The sequence below is a fragment of the Coregonus clupeaformis genome, unplaced genomic scaffold (genome assembly GCF_020615455.1).
Source record: "Coregonus clupeaformis isolate EN_2021a unplaced genomic scaffold, ASM2061545v1 scaf0688, whole genome shotgun sequence".
Lineage (NCBI taxonomy): Eukaryota > Metazoa > Chordata > Actinopteri > Salmoniformes > Salmonidae > Coregonus > Coregonus clupeaformis.
In genome coordinates, this window is record NW_025534143.1 from 244,269 (window position 1) to 260,613 (window position 16,345).

Below are 16,345 nucleotides of genomic sequence, written 5' to 3' on the forward strand. Positions count from 1 at the left end.
GAGAGACAAAAAGAGTGATTGGAGGATTGGAGTATAAGGGAGTGCAAGCAAGGAAGAGAACGAATCCTTCAATAAAGGTAGCAGGCAGCACATCCTTAGAGTCAAAGGAAGGATGTACATACAGCATCATCCAAGGAACTGTAAATGCCACAAGATTATGAAGATTTGAGATATATTAGAGAGGTGAAACACAGCGGCGACATATCGAAAGCCTGGATTAGTTGCCTTTTCATTTCATTTCATTTTGCCCAGCCTCCAGCATGGGGACAGAGTGCAGTCGGCGGGGGTCCCTGGCGCTCACCCTCAACCTTGTGGCATTTACGTGTGCCCTGTCAGCAGTGACCACCAGTTTCTGGTGCGAGGGGACCAGGAAGGTGGTCAAGCCCTTCTGCACGGGGCCGGTGACGACCAAGCAGTCATACTGCATTCGCTTCAACAGCAGTAACATCAATGACAGCCGGCTGGTGCAGTACATCTGGGAGTCGGGAGAAGAGAAGTTCCTGATGAGGAAGTTCCACACCGGCATCTTCTTCTCCTGTGAGCAGGCTGCTGACATGAATGGTAAGAAATGTTCAATGCAATGTTTAACAGTAAAAATAATGAATATACAACTTGCAGAAACTTTGAAATAGAACATGCGACTATGTTGGCCGCTCAGCAGCTAGTCCTGTGTGACCATGCTCTCTAAACCTAATGTGGTTTGGGTACATTACAACAGGAAGTGAAGGAGGAAGCACATTGGGAGAGACTAAAACAAGATGCAAATGATTTGACAGTCCACTATTTACTTACATAATTACATCATCATGTGTTTTTGTCTTTTTAGTCTTCGAGATTTGATCAAATAAGCAAAAAGTAATGTACTATTTGTGTTGACTTTACTGAAATAGACTGACGTTATAACGATGTATCAGTTTTAGTAGGAGTTTTAGAGTATGGAGATCATTGAGTGCAAGAATTGGAATGCTTGCAGAAACTCTGTTACCCAACATTTGTTGCTATGATTGCTGTGAGAGTCAGCAGTAGCCAGTCCTGAGGTGTGACAGAACAAACAGCTGTGAGAGTCAGCAGTAGCCAGTCCTGAGGTGTGACAGAACAAACAGCTGTGAGAGTCAGCAGTAGCCAGTCCTGAGGTGTGACAGAACAAACAGCTGTGAGAGTCAGCAGTAGCCAGTCCTGAGGTGTGACAGAACAAACAGCTGTGAGAGTCAGCAGTAGCCAGTCCTGAGGTGTGACAGAACAAACAGCTGTGAGAGTCAGCAGTAGCCAGTCCTGAGGTGTGACAGAACAAACAGCTGTGAGAGTCAGCAGTAGCCAGTCCTGAGGTGTGACAGAACAAACAGCTGTGAGAGTCAGCAGTAGCCAGTCCTGAGGTGTGACAGAACAAACAGCTGTGAGAGTCAGCAGTAGCCAGTCCTGAGGTGTGACAGAACAAACGGCTGTGAAAGTCAGCAGTAGCCAGTCCTGAGGTGTGACAGAACAAACGGCTGTGAGAGTCAGCAGTAGCCAGTCCTGAGGTGTGACAGAACAAACAGCTGTGAGAGTCAGCAGTAGCCAGTCCTGAGGTGTGACCGAACTAACAGCTTAGTGGGATAGAAAAAGGACTGGAGATATGAGAAGTGCTGATAAATTTTTTGAAAATGAACAACATATGTAACTTATACCACTATCAAATAATGGATAGGGTCTGAGACATTTTAAAAGTGGTAAGTGATTTATCTTGGGGAGTAATCGGTCAAATAACGTGAAGGTGAAAGTCCTGATTATAACCATTTAGCTAATGTTCTGTGCATACTAACACATTTATATTTCATCTATATAAAATAATGAAGAAGGGTAAAAGAAAAATTGATTGCATTAGCTATTTCTACAACTACAATTTACATAAGAAGATAGGAAATAGAACAAGACTAGGCTACATGAACTAAATTACTGTTTATCTGCTTCCAGGTTTTAACTGCAGAGACTTTAAAGACATTGCACCTGACCATGAAAAAGGTAGGTAAAACCCATTTCTAAAATGATTATCTTTCAGTCTAGTAGTGTAAAGCCCTTGTAAATCTATATTTTCCTCTTGACCACAACTTTATATAAGTCCAGTCATCAAAAATAACAATTGTGTGCGTTCTTGTCAAGAGGCCACTATATCAAGAGAGTTTATAGGATGATGCCATTTGCTACCGTCCCCTTGTTCACTCTCCTAACAGAATCTATACGAACCATCAACTATTTTCATAATCTACTGTGAAAATAAATAAAGATAGTCAAACACTCTATATATGCTCCCTCTAATTTAATGGGTAAACACTACACTACCCCATTACTCATTACATTATTGGTAGCATATATATACTATTTCTTAAACACCTCTCCAACTATTTTTGGAATGCACGTCAACTCATGCTTTTTACTGGAACATAATCTACTGTGACTGCAATCGGGGCTTCCATAGGAAATACAAAACAACAGTCTAAAAACAAGAGTAAAGCTGTTGTAGTAGTTATACATTAAAAGCAGCTTTCATCTAATTATCAGTGGCACCTGTCGTCTCTATCCAAGTCCCACCAGAGCAGGCCTATAGGATCAGGTAGTTCTGCTGGCGAGGGGGAAGCGTAGAGAGGTCAGGGGTCTCTTCCTGTTGTGGTCTGTGGAGTTGATGTCTTCTTTCGTATAGGTGGGATTATTTAGTAGAGGGAAGTGGATTAAAGAGGCGACAGTAGCGCTCACTCTGACTGACTCCTCTCTTCCTTCTATTCCCAGGGGTCCTGTGGCTGTGTATCACAGCTGAGTGTCTCTACCTCATCCTGCTGTTCACGGGTGGTGTACTCATGTGGTTAGAGCTGTGTCCTTGCCTCAGCGTCATGAACAAGCTGAAGCTCAATGCCTTTGCTGCCATGTTCACCGCCCTGTCAGGTGCCTGGGAATGATGTACACAGTCATATTTATTTTTTAAAATGTGCATTCTACCATTGTGACCATTTGTCAAATGAACAAGTCATCAAAGAATACTTTCATGCAGTCACTCAAAGCTGATCACCAGCCATTAAGGAGTTGATTATCTCCCTGCATCCTTAAGAAGTAAGCTTCACAGAGGGGGCACACTAGTGAGTGGACATCCCCTGGCTCTGTTTCTCAATGACCAGAGGACATGTCAACCTCCCTGCCACGCTATCACACTAAGGCTGGCACTGGGCTGGTCAAATTGGATAGAGAGCCTGCAGTAGACAGGCTTTGGGAGTCCCAGCTCCACAGTAGAGCAGAGGCCAGCGTGTCTGTGTGTAACACTACCCACCAGGGGGATTACATCATCTAATACCATGCATGCAACCCACTCACCATCCCAGGCAGGCAGGCAGAGGCCAGCCAGAGTGACAGTGGCTAGTCCATATCCTAAATGGATTATTTCATCTTTACAGACACGATATTCAGTACACTGCTGAATCTGTTCTAAGTTTTCATCTTTCAAAGACCATTTCGGAAGCTGATAGGAGGGGAATCAAGATGATGCTGAGAAAATGTATGTCAATCAGGAGTCATGTTCATTTAGATTCACTCACTGTATTGTCAATCATAGTTATTGTGTTGCTATCATCTGTCAAACTGTATTGTGGGGGTAAGTAGGAGTGAATATACACGTTTAAAATGTGGTTTATGCACCACAGAATTTGTGGAATCCCTACAGCTGAACTCTCCTTGGGTCTGCGGTACAAATATGAATGTGAATATGAATATGAATTTGTTAGCAGAAAAGCAGAGCAATAATAGTAGCATGGTGGGATGGGAGCCTTGCTCAGGGAGGTACAGTTGTAGGGAAGCTAGCCTAGCACGGTGCTAGCGTAGCGCGTGGAGCAGTGGTCTATATTCTGTATGTCCAATGCCTCTGGGGATTTGCTGGTTTCTGGACTAATCGGATTGGAGCTGGGGCAGGGGTTTTGGGCCATGACAAGGCCTACCCAGAGGAGTACCCCCACCCCTCCCCTCCCACCATCCCCTGACCCCCTCCTCTGGTTGTTAGGGCGTTAATCCCAAGTAAAGCATCTGTAGACGGGCAGAATGTCAGTTGAGAGATGGCCAAGAGGCAGCAGAGAATGCGAGAGTAGAGAGAACACTGTGCTGTGGTGGGCTTTGATTCTTCATCATTCTCTGTTCTATCAATCATTGTTATGAAGTGGAATGGCTGCAACTCTGCAATTATTGCGCATCAATATTCAGTATTAATGTAAACTATCAGCTTCCCCAGTAATACTATAAACTGAATATCCAGTAAATAAAGAAGCATGATCGTGGTGAAAATCCATGAACTGTCATTCAATGTTGTTCGCACAAACACTTGTCTTCATGCAGGGTTTTTAAAACAAGTGAAAGATATCCAAACTGATAGCCCTTAATTCAGAACTTGTACAATACTGCCATGCTCTGGCTACTAATATCAATTGCAGGTTTAAAAAATGTTGCTGCACTTCCACCAGTGCTTTTGAAGGGTACAACCATTATACTAAAAAAATATATAGTCTCATATATTATCTCAGGTTTTCATTCACCACCTTTATTTGCGTTTTGTATTATGTGTCGTGTCCCTTGGTATCCAGGCCTTTTGGGGATGGTTGCCCACATGATGTTCACCACGGCCTTTCAGATAGCTGTGGCTATGGGCCCGGAGGACTGGAGGCCCAAGACCTGGGACTACAGCTGGTCCTACATGTATGTACTGACTAGGTCACTTACCATAACACTAGCTGCTGTACAATAGGAGTTGTCTCTGATTAAAGTCTAATATCCAGCTATGTGATACTCGTGCCATTTTAAATGACGCTAGCATTCTGAGGCCATGTACAGTAGCACAGTCATGATGGAGATAGCATGCATGCTGAGGTTCATCACACCCTCTGTACTTCTTCTTCCCCCTCTCCAGTTTAGCATGGAGCTCCTTCGCCGCCTGCATGGCTTCTGCGGTGACAGCACTGAACAGGTACACCAAGACCATCGTAGAGTTCAAGTACAAGCGGCGGAACATTGAGAAGAACCTGAGGATCAAGCAGAAGCTGCTGGAGATGGACCTGCCAGAGCAGATGTGGGACATGTACCTGACAGCTGTGCCTGCAGGGGGAGGAGGAAATGCTGGACCTCTGGACCTCCCCGTCAATGGGCACAAACCCTCCACTGGAGCAGCCTATGTAGTGGGCCTGGACAGCATGACAGAACCACAGGGAGAGGCCTACTGCTAAGACAGTGGTCACCAACCCTGGGCCTGCAGGGCCCCATTCCAATACTGTTCGAATGTACCTTCCTTCCTCCCTTCATTGAGGTTATGACTGCTCTAACATGATTGGATAAGTTCCCATCCAAAACGTAAAGGGGAGGAAGAAAGGATGCATTTTCACAGTATCAGAACAGGCCCCCCGAGATCTATAAGGCTTTACAGGACCAGGCTTGGTGACCACTTCATTAAAAGGACCATAAATTGGCTCTCATATACAGCATCCAAACTCACTGGACTGTATGGGGCATAATGGATCCCATTGAGAAGAACATTACTATAATGATGCTTAAAGGAACATGGCGCTGAGTGAATAAACAACACTTCTCCTCAACTTCCTCCTGTATATGTCTAGAGCCAAGGCCATGACTATTCTTATCATGACTGTTATTCAGGAGCAGATGGTAAAGCTGTTTTTACAAGCTGCGTTCATGGTTTTGTTGCCACAGTAGGGCTACGAAGATCAGCCAAGTCTAGTTGCCATATGGATGCTTGGTGTACAGACGGCTATTTCCAACAATATGGTGCTTATGTTTGTATGTGCTGTATGTAAGTATGTGTTTGAGAGAAAGTTGGATCTTGATATTTGCTTCAGAATGTAATGAAGAAAAAGGCAGTACCCATAAACATGCACAGGAAATGTATGGAACACAAACTGTGTCAGAAATGAAGGACAATACAGACTGTGAATCTGTCTATGATTCTTGGTAATATTGAGGAAATTGATTTAAATGCCTGTTATAACTAGGGAATATTTAAATGTTAACCAACTGCAAACGACTACAGAATGAACGGAGCAATGCAGGGCTCTACTAAATATTTCAAGTATCTGTCCATGCAGCTGCCTTGAATTGTCTTGGATTTAAATTAAGGGATGCCATGTCATTTCTTATGGTAATACTTGCTCAATCTAACTACAGAAAAAAATGTGTATGATGATCATGACCACAAATCCAAATTTGTCCTAGTAGTTTACAGTGTTTCCTCAATATCGTCTAAGCCTCTGTTGGAGAAAGACTGCCATCTAGTGGAGTAAAGGGTAAGTTCACACTAGAGTTCTGAGGACCTGCTTTCCAACCATGGATGTCGCTGTCACTTTCCTCTGTATGTCCATGGTGTTACACAGTAGGCCTATGTCATTACTCTCTCTACTTCTTGTGGTTTAACTGTCACAAAATAAAGTGTGACTGTTTTGATTTGTTTGCCAATACAGGTTGCATGAGGACTTGAGTTACTCCAGATGACATCAGGACCGTCACAAAATACATCAATTCAAGCTTTATCTTGTATCCTCTTTGTGCAGCCTGTGTTTTGAATGGTGAGGATGGTACCATCTTTTTTCCACCTCATTGTAGGCTCCCATCCTACCAGCCAAAGTTCTGCCCTGTCATCTGGTAGAAGCGCAGGTTGTGTGGCTGGTAGAACTGCCGTAACCTGAGGATGACCTGAGGGTGGATGTCAGCATGTGGCCTGCCCTTGGTTCTGCCCAGGCAGTGGGGCTTGCTGCTGCCCTCTGGCTTCTTCAGGCAGGGGAAACCCTTTGTCTTGTTGAAGTAGAAGTGTTTGTCTGTGATGATCCTTTGAAGGCCCAGAAAGTCTTGGACTCTGCCCAGCTCCCCAGCAGGGTCGCTCACCAGCCTCTCCCCATGGACAAAGTGGATCTGCTCCAGGGGGGAAGTGGGCCAGCCACCTCTCCAGGTGCAGAGCATACAGGCCAATCCAGATGGGGCTCCACAGGGAGTCCACCTTCAATGCCTCCTCCGTCCCGTTACGGAACGTCAGGGTCTCGAAGCTGGGGACGCCCGGAGTCTTGGATACGATCTGGGTGTAGTCAGAGATGGCGCGGGTCACAGGGTCACGCACCACCACGATCAGTTTGACCTCCTGGGACATGGCGTGGATCCGGCTGGGGCTGTCCGCCGTCACAAAGTACCTGGGTGTCTTCTCCAGGACCACCTGGCCCTCCAGAGCTTTGGGCATCAGGTTCCTGAGGGGGAGAGCGAGGCTTTTCAATCTTGTATCAAAGACACAAAATACAACCAAAAGAGAATTTAACCATATCCATTTGTTTAGATCAAAGAGAGGGTTCATTCTTTGAATAACCATCAACCAATCCAAGGTACTATTGATTGAGGCCTATAGCCAAATAAAGGGATTGAATCATCCCCCTAACACCATGAACTATCTGGTCATGCTCACTCCCCAGAGAACTCTATGTCATACTGTGCCAATGAGGCCAACAGGCCTGCTGGTTCTTAATAATTGACATGGTGTTATATCGTTTTCTCCAGTGTGCTCACCAGCCTCACTCAGCTCTTCCTCCCTGCCGGATGTCAATACACTCCCATTCAATTAAATGAGGGCTGAGGGGCACTGACTCTTGTACACACCCCTTGTAATAGCATGTGCTACCAGGGAGAGAGAGAGGACACACTTGGCTGTCTGCCTGAATAGAAATCCAGATGAAGGAAAAGAGAGAAAGAATGGAAGGAAGAAAGAGAGACTGGGAGAAAGGAGGAGGGAGGGAGCACACAAATACAAGCAAAGTCCATTAGTGAGTCCACTTTTGATTCTCCCCGGAGACAGATTTTGGCGCTGGCAGAATATGCAGCTTTTGTGTTGCATTAACTCGCTTGGCATTTGCACTCAGCTTCTCTCCCTTGGAACTGTTATCTAACCATTATCAAGATCGAGTTCAATTCCATGGGTAGTGTTTCAATAAAGAGCCTTGATTATTTTCCTCTCAGCAGAAACGATGCATACTCCAGGGGTTCTCATTAGACAATGTGGTGCTATATTGGCCCTCCTGTAGCTCAGTTGGTAGAGCATGGCGCTTGCAACGCAAAGGTTGTGGGTTCGTTTCCCACGGGGGGCCAGTATGAAAAATGTATGCACTCACTAATTGGAAGTCGCTCTGGATAAGAGTGTCTGCTAAATGACTAAAGTGTAAATGTAATACTTTGATCAAGCAGCTTGATTAATATTTCCATTTTGGGAACAGACAGTATCATACTTCAGACATCAACAGTGCTGAGCGATTAGTGCTTTTTGAGGTCGGTTCGGTTCGGTTCATTATAAAAAAATTATCACGGTTTTCGATTTCGGTTTCGATTATTTTTTTAAACATTAAATGCACTATGCATTATGTGGGTTGAATGCTGTAACAAGACAGAATAAAACAATTAATAAAAGTCCCATGATGGTAGTGACTGCCCATTACTGCTTATCACGTATTAACCATAATGTATTCACATTATTTTAATAAAATATTTCAGTTGTTGTGTATAATACTTTTTTTTTAAATAACTTTATTATTTAATTCCAAGTCATCATCTCATATCTATAGAGCTGCTGCTTATGCTGTCTGACAAAATCACAATTTTGTAGTTCTTCAAAGTAAATAAGGCATACTTTTATGACTGCTGAATACCAACTATCAATCACTTAGAACGTGTATTTTCAGGTAGAGATAAACCCTCGTGAAGCAACAGCTGCTCTCTATATCACCTCATGATCGCCCATTCTTCTGTCTCTTCCATAGCAGGCGTAAAAGAAACACAGACCGGACAAGTACATGCGCAGTAGATTATGGTCACTGTAGTTAATTCTCACCTTTTATGCACTAAACTATAGAATATTGGCCTGTTGGAAACTACAACTTCCTACTACATCGCACATTACAGGCTGGATCTGATTTATCTCTAGAGAAACTGTGCAATGTGCGCATTGAGCTCACAGAAAAAAACGGGACAAAAATGGGATTTCAAATAATTGAACCAAAGTTGGTCAATTAGTTGTTTAAAAACGGAAAAATAACCGCTCACCACAAGACATCAAACAAGGGAGAAAACAAAGACCATATGGTGGGGCATTGTTGGCCCAAGCACCTTGAAATGCATTTGTTGTAAGAAATGTGCTATATAAATCAAGTTTGATTGATTGATTGATCATGTAGCAGATATTAGGTTCAGGAGTTGGGGGAATGTTTGGTTCATTTATTTGTTTTTGGAGGACAGTCAAAATGATAAAATAATAATGGCATAGATAACATTGCTCCATAATATTTGTGTTACTATAATCTAAAAATACAGATTTTACAGTATTGCTGTCAGTTGTTCTTAAGATTGTATGGATGGACCATGTAGGACAGACAGCCGATAGAGAAATTCTCTCAGCCATTTAATAACCCCTTTTTACTTGTCATACACTACCATGCTCAAGCAGCAATTCCAAGGAGGAATGTGCATTATTCTACACCTTTTGCAAGTTGTAAACATAATCAGAATCGATTATTTTTCATCAGCAACTTCATTGAAACGTGACATCCTGAGCGCAAACAATGAAATCCCCCTGTCAATCAAATATCAACCATTTTTATCAACCAATCACAAATGTGTGTATGTGCGTGCGCGCTACTTTCAGCATTATCATTCTAATCATTCTAATCATCATCATCACCATTATCATCATCATCACCATTATCATCATCATCAGTAGGTACATACCTGTACCAATTCAACCCACGTGAGTAATGTCTGTCGAAAAAGTGGGGTTCAGAGCCAAGTGCTCGAATGTCGGGGTGTAGTCTTAGGAATTCCAAAAGAGCTCTTGTTCCGCCCTTTTTCACCCCTATGATGATTGCTTGGGGTAGTCTCCTTGTTGCCGTCCAGTCCTTACCAATATTGGCTGATTGCGCACCAACTGCACCTATCGCACCTGCGCTGCCGACGAGGGATGCTGAGCGCACACCGACATCGGTAGCCCTCTTCTCAAATGAGGCATTCTTTCTTTGGAACAGCTCAGTCAAAGTTAAAAGTTGAGAGGTTTGCTTCAAGTGTTTCGCAGTATCGACTAGAATAGAATCACAGCAGCCGGAGAGAATGAAGTACAGCGACGCGCAAACCACAGCAAGGGAGAACATGAATAGAAGTTTATGCAGGAATCGCGGAACGTCTTGTTGAAGGTGATGAGAACCAGCCATACCTTCTTCCGCAAACAAATTGAGGCCATTCTATGAACAACACATCCCTTCTTACGGTACATCTGTTATTCATGTAAGTAAAAGCACAGGATCATGATCCCATGCCCAAAAACATGGTGCGCCGGCTGCTCCAAGCGCGGGCCAAATACGCTTGTCATCCCATACTGACAGGTTGTTGATCTCTAAACTGTTCATCGCAAGAAATTGTTCCTTCTCTTTTTAAAACCAATATTTTGTTGGATATAACCGACGGTGGAATGTTTCCACACACAGTTAGTATAGTACGTTCTTGCTTCTCTGACACGGCTATATTAACCATCATCTGGAGATGCTGCGCGCATCTGTCAGTGCCGTGCTACCTTGATTGGAGGGATGGTAGAGAAGGCGGGTTTCACTGCTCAAACTTAAACTGCTGAGCCATGATCCTGTAACATCAGCTTTAGGATCACTTTCTTTCTCAATGTTTGCATTAGACAGGCAATTTGCTTTCTTCCTCAGACTATGGTATTATGTTGGTCAAGAGGGAAATAACACCACAAGGCAACTCAATTCAGCTCTGACATCATTTTCAGGTGACAATTACCTAAAACAATATTGATTTATGTGTGAATAAAGTGGGATACTTTTTAAAGAGATTGTGTTTTGTGATTTATTGCAATTCATATAACAGTTTTTGAGACCTATATGGGAACAGCTGACCATGCAGATTTTTTGGGGGGTGCCTTGCATGACTTAACCCACATTATTGTTTTGCAATAATTGAATATTCTTTGCATCCACAGACAGAAAGCCCCGTACATGGGCATCATGACGTAATAGGAAGTGTTGGTAATACGACCAGGATAATCTCCAGACAGAGGTATTAAGTAATACAGGGAGGGGGTTTGTGTCTGATTCTGCTTGTTTTCACAGCATCATAGTGAAAATATTTTTAATGGAAGGAAAGCCCAAAAATGACTGCATTATGGGTCATATGGGTCACTTTCGATACTGTGAAATCTCCTCAGAACAGGAAACTGTTTATTGTAAGCTTACATGGTTTACCAGGAAATGGTCACTGTACTATCTGATATTGGAGCCAACTCCACTTATGTCCCTTAATATAATATGATCTGTGTACTCTGGTGGAACCTTTAAAGAGCAATCCGTGGTATTATAATAAAATAATGCAATTTCTGATTCAAACTCAGATGTAGTTTACCAGAAATCCAATGCACATCCTTATAAGTGAAAAGCTACAACAAACAATAGGCTCAAGAGGCTGAAGAGAAGCCTTCACGTGGAAAGAAACCTTCACAAGTCTTCACGTGGAGAGAAGCCTTCACAAGCCTTCACGTGGAGAGAAGCTTTACATAAATCAAGGCACCAGGAGATTCATGTTGGATCAAATAATATGCTGTGGAAATATCAGTGAAAATAACTCACTGGGCACAGACGTCAGTTCAACGTCTAGTTTTGATTTACATTTGGTAAAGTTGTCAACTAACGTGAATTCAACATGAAACCCCAAAAAATTGCACCATTTCATTTGGATTTAGGTTCAAAGTTGGGTGAAATAAAGACTAAATTCCCTTATGTTGATTACTTTTTTCCAATCCAATCAGTTTTCCACGTTGATACAATGACATCACTTTTTTATTATTAATTTTTTAGAGACACCTGTCTATATTGTCTATATTGTCTATACTGTCTATATTGTATAGCTGCTGTTCCTGGTCGGGAGAGGTTGTGTTTTCTCTAGCAGGAGGTAAGCTTGGCTTCTTATATGGTGTTGAGTAAAGCTTAAACCATGTATTTAGATTGTAGGTAGGTATTGTAGTTAGGTATTGTAGGTAGTTTACTTAGGTAGTTATTGTAGGTAATTATTGTAGGTAAAGTATTGTTTTCGCGAAGCACGAGGCTAGCTAACCCACTACCTGGACCAACAAAGCTAGCTAGCTAGCGGGTAGCTACTGGTAACTTTTAGCAACTGTGGATAGCTGTTTCCAATGTTATTTCACGCTTAAGAGTACCTGTAATTGGGCCAGCTAGCTACCTACCATTCAGCTGTTTTTCTAACCTCATTATCCGAGGCATTAACGTTAGGTGGTTGGTAGCTGCTGTACTTAATTACAGCTACTGATTGCAGTCCGCCACCCAGACAGCTGGCGTCGGGTAAGTTTGGCTTTATACACAGCTTGGGCTTTGTCGAGTAAGGCTTAAACTATGTATTTAGATTGTAGTTAGGTATTATAGGTAGGCATCGTGGGCTGTATATTATTAGGTATTATAGGTAGGCATTGTGGGCTGTTGTGGGTAGTTATTGTAGGTTAGCATTGTATTCGGCGGTGCCGGGTGTAGCACGAAGCTAGCTAGCTAGCTAACTCACCTCCTGGACTAGCTGGCGAGTAGCTATTAGCAACGGTAGCAACTAAATACAATATCCTTTTAGCCAGCTACATTTGTTCGCAGCGCCGCCGTTATTCAAACAAAGTCAACACAGCAGCCATTGCTAGCTAGCCAACACGACCAGCTAACTGTACTGTAGCAGCTAAATACAATATATTTGTGCTAGCTAGCCAACATTTAATTATTGCTGCGTTATGAAAGGAACTAGACACGGACACGAATTATCTGTTTAGTGTGTTAACACACTATTGGTAGTTTGTTTTAACCAAGTATTGGTGCTAAACTGTGTGTTATTGGATGCTAGCATGCTAGTTAGCTATAGCGTCATAGTTAGCTAGCTGAATAAAGTAAGTTGAGTCTATTCCTTGAAACATTGAACCGCTGTAGTTCACAACAATTCTAATTTCTAAAGTGGAAGTTGGGAGAGTTTTATTCGGGTGGTTCAGTGAAACAATTATAGTTTCTGAGGTGAAGTTGGGAGAGCTATATTTGGGAGTTTTGGTTTTTACTCTCTCCTTTCCCAGATGTTTAGTTCATTTCATTCCGATCTCCTCTGCATTATTGTAGCCATTTTCTACAGCCTGTCAACTATGCCTATCCCTGTTCTCTCCTCTCCGCACAGGCTACACAAACGCCTCACACCGCGCGTGGCTGCTGCCTCTCTAACCTGGTGGTCCCTGCACGCACCCCACACCTGGAGTTCCAGGTCTCAGGCAGCCTCTGGAACTGCCGTTCTGCTGCCAACAAGGCTGACTTCATCCCAGCCTATGCTACCCTCCAGTCCCTCGACTTCCTGGCGCTGACGGAAACATGGATTACCACTGAAACACTGCTACTCCTACTGCTCTCTCCTCGTCTGACCATGTGTTCTCGCATACCCCGAGAGCATCTGGTCAGAGGGGTGGTGCACAGGAATCCTCATCTCTCCCAAGTGGACATTCTCAATTTTTTCCCCTAACCCATCTGTCTATCTCCTCATTTGAATTCCATGCTGTCACAGTCACTAGCCCATTTAAGCTTAATATCCTTGTCATCTATCGCCCTCCAGGTTCCCTTGGAGAGTTCATCAATGAGCTTGACGCCTTGATAAGTTCCTTTCCTGAGGATGGCTCACCCCTCACAGTTTTGGGGGATTTCAACCTCCCTACGTCTACATTTGACTCATTTCTCTCTGCCTCCTTCTTTCCACTCCTCTCCTCTTTTGACCTCACCCTCTCACCGTCCCCCTACTCACAAGGCAGGCAATACGCTTTGACCTCATCTTTACTAGATGCTGCTCTTCTACTAATCTCACTGCAACTCCCCTCCATGTCTCCGACCACTACTTTGTATCCTTTTCTCTCTCGCTCTCCTCCAACACTACTCACTCTGCCCCTACACAGATGGTAATGCGCCGCCGCAACCTTCGCTCTCTCTCTCCCACTACTCTCTCCTCTTCCATCCTATCATCTCTTCCCTCTGCTCAATCCTTCTCCCTCCAATCTCCTGATTCTGCCTCCTCAACCCTCCTCTCCTCCCCTTTCTGCATCCTTTGACTCTCTGTGTCCCCTATCCTCCCGGCCGGCTCGGTCCTCCCTCCAGATCCGTGGCTTGATGACTCATTGCGAGCTCACAGAACAGAGCTCCGGGCAGCGGAGCGAAATGGAAGAAAACTAAACTCCCTGCCGACCTGGCATCTTTTCACTCCCTCCTCTCTACATTTTCTTCATCTGTTTCTGCTGCTAAGGCCACTTTCTACCACTCTAAATTCCAAGCATCTGCCTCTAACCCTAGGAAGCTCTTTGCCACATTCTCCTCCCTGCTGAATCCCCCCCTCCTCTCTCTCTGTGGATGACTTCGTCAACCACTTTGAAAAGAAGGTTGACGACATCCGATCCTCGTTTCTTAAGTCTAATGACACTGCTGGTCCTGCTCACACTGCCCTACCCTATGCTTTGACTTCTTTCTCCCCTCTCTCTCCAGATAAAATCTTGCGACTTGTGACTGCAGGCCGCCCAACAACCTGCCCGCTTGACCCCATCCCCTCCTCTCTTCTCCAGACCATCTCCGGTGACCTTCTCCCCTACCTCACCTCGCTGATCAACTCATCCTTGACCGCTGGCTATGTCCCTTCCGTCTTCAAGAGAGCGAGAGTTGCACCCCTTCTCAAAAACCAACACTCGATCCCACTGATGTCAACAACTACAGACCACTATCCCTTCTTTCTTTTCTTTCCAAAACTATTGAGCGTGTCGTCTTTAGCCAACTCTCTTGCTATCTCTCTCAGAATGACCTTCTTGATCCAAACCAGTCAGGTTTCAGGACTGGTCATTCAACTGAGACTGCTCTTCTCTGTGTCACGGAGGCTCTCCGCACTGCTAAAGCTAACTCTCTCTCCTCTGCTCTTGTCCTTCTAGACCTGTCTGCTGCCTTTGATACTGTGAACCATCAGATCCTCCTCTCCACCCTCTCCGAGCTGGGCATCTCCGGCGCGGCTCACTCCTGGATCGCGCCCTACCTGACCGGTCGCTCCACTCAAGTGGCGTGGCGAGAAGCTGTCTCCGCACCACGTGCTCTCACCACTGGTGTCCCCCAGGGCTCAGTTATAGGCCCTCTCCTATTCTCCCTATACACCAAGTCACTTGGCTCTGTCATATCCTCACATGGCCTCTCCTATCATTGCTACGCTGACAATACACAACTAATCTTCTCCTTTCCCCCTTCTGATAACCAGGTGGCGAATCGCATCTCTGCATGTCTGGCAGACATATCGGAGTATGGATGACGGATCACCACCTCAAGCTGAACCTTGGCAAGACGGAGCTGCTCTTCCTCCCGGGGAAGGACTGCCCGTTCCATGATCTCGCCATCACGGTTGACAACTCCATTGTGTCCTCCTCCCAGAGTGCGAAGAGCCTTGGCGTGACCCTGGACAACACCCTGTCCTTCTCCGCTAACATCAAGGCGGTGACCCGATCCTGCAGGTTCATGCTCTACAACATTCGGAGAGTACGACCCTGCCTTACACAGGAAGCGGCACAGGTCCTAATCCAGGCACTTGTCATCTCCCGTCTGGATTACTGCAACTCGCTGTTAGCTGGGCTCCCCGCCTGTGCCATTAAACCCCTACAACTCATCCAGAATGCCGCAGCCCGTCTGGTGTTCAACCTTCCCAAGTTCTCTCATGTCACCCCGCTCCTCCGCACACTCCACTGGCTTCCAGTTGAAGCTCGCATCTGTTACAAGACCATGGTGCTTGCCTATGGAGCTGTGAGGGGATCGGCACCTCTCTGTACCTTCAGGCTCTGATCAGTCCCTACATCCAAACGAGGGCATTGCGTTCATCCACCTCTGGCCTGCTGGCTCCCTTCCTCTGCGGAAGCATAGTTCCCGCTCAGCCCAGTCAAAACTGTTCGCTGCTCTGGCACCCCAATGGTGGAACAAGCTCCCCTCACGACGCCAGGACAGCGGAGTCACTCACCACCTTCCGGAGACATTTGAAACCCCACCTCTTTAAGGAATACCTGGGATAGGATAAAGTAATCCTTCTACCCCCACAAAAAAAAAAAAAAAAAAAAGATATTGTAAAGTGGTTATCCCACTGGCTATAGGGTGAATGCACCTATTTGTAAGTCGCTCTGGATAAGAGCGTCTGCTAAATGACGTAAATGTAAATGTAAAATGTATATAAGGTCCAGTTGACAGTACATGTCAGAGCAAAAACCAAACCATGAGGTCGA

The 16,345-nt window shown here is 44.7% G+C and overlaps 1 protein-coding gene and 1 pseudogene across 1 annotated transcript; one reads left to right on the forward strand and one right to left on the reverse strand.

Moving 5' to 3' along the window:
* Window positions 1-87: 87 nt before the first annotated feature.
* Window positions 88-5,225, forward strand: LOC121556810 (germ cell-specific gene 1-like protein). Its single transcript, XM_041870717.1, has 5 exons — window positions 88-561; window positions 1,951-1,998; window positions 2,761-2,913; window positions 4,590-4,701; window positions 4,913-5,225. The coding sequence occupies exons 1-5, from the start codon at window positions 261-263 to the stop codon at window positions 5,223-5,225; spliced, it is 927 nt and encodes a 308-aa protein (XP_041726651.1). The 5' UTR covers window positions 88-260.
* Window positions 5,226-5,980: 755 nt separating this feature from the next.
* On the reverse strand, window positions 5,981-10,239 carry LOC121556822 (annotated as a pseudogene).
* Between the last annotated feature and the right edge of the window lie 6,106 nt (window positions 10,240-16,345).

What these genes read in the sequence shown, in the direction of transcription:
- LOC121556810 (XM_041870717.1), top strand. Translation starts at nt 261, where the DNA reads ATGGGGACAGAGTGCAGTCGGCGGGGGTCCCTGGCGCTCACCCTCAAC. An exon ending in GCAGGCTGCTGACATGAATG is followed by an intron (nt 562 to 1,950) that starts GTAAGAAATGTT and finishes ATCTGCTTCCAG; the next exon opens with GTTTTAACTGCAGAGACTTT. An exon ending in GACTACAGCTGGTCCTACAT is followed by an intron (nt 4,702 to 4,912) that starts GTATGTACTGAC and finishes CCCCCTCTCCAG; the next exon opens with TTTAGCATGGAGCTCCTTCG.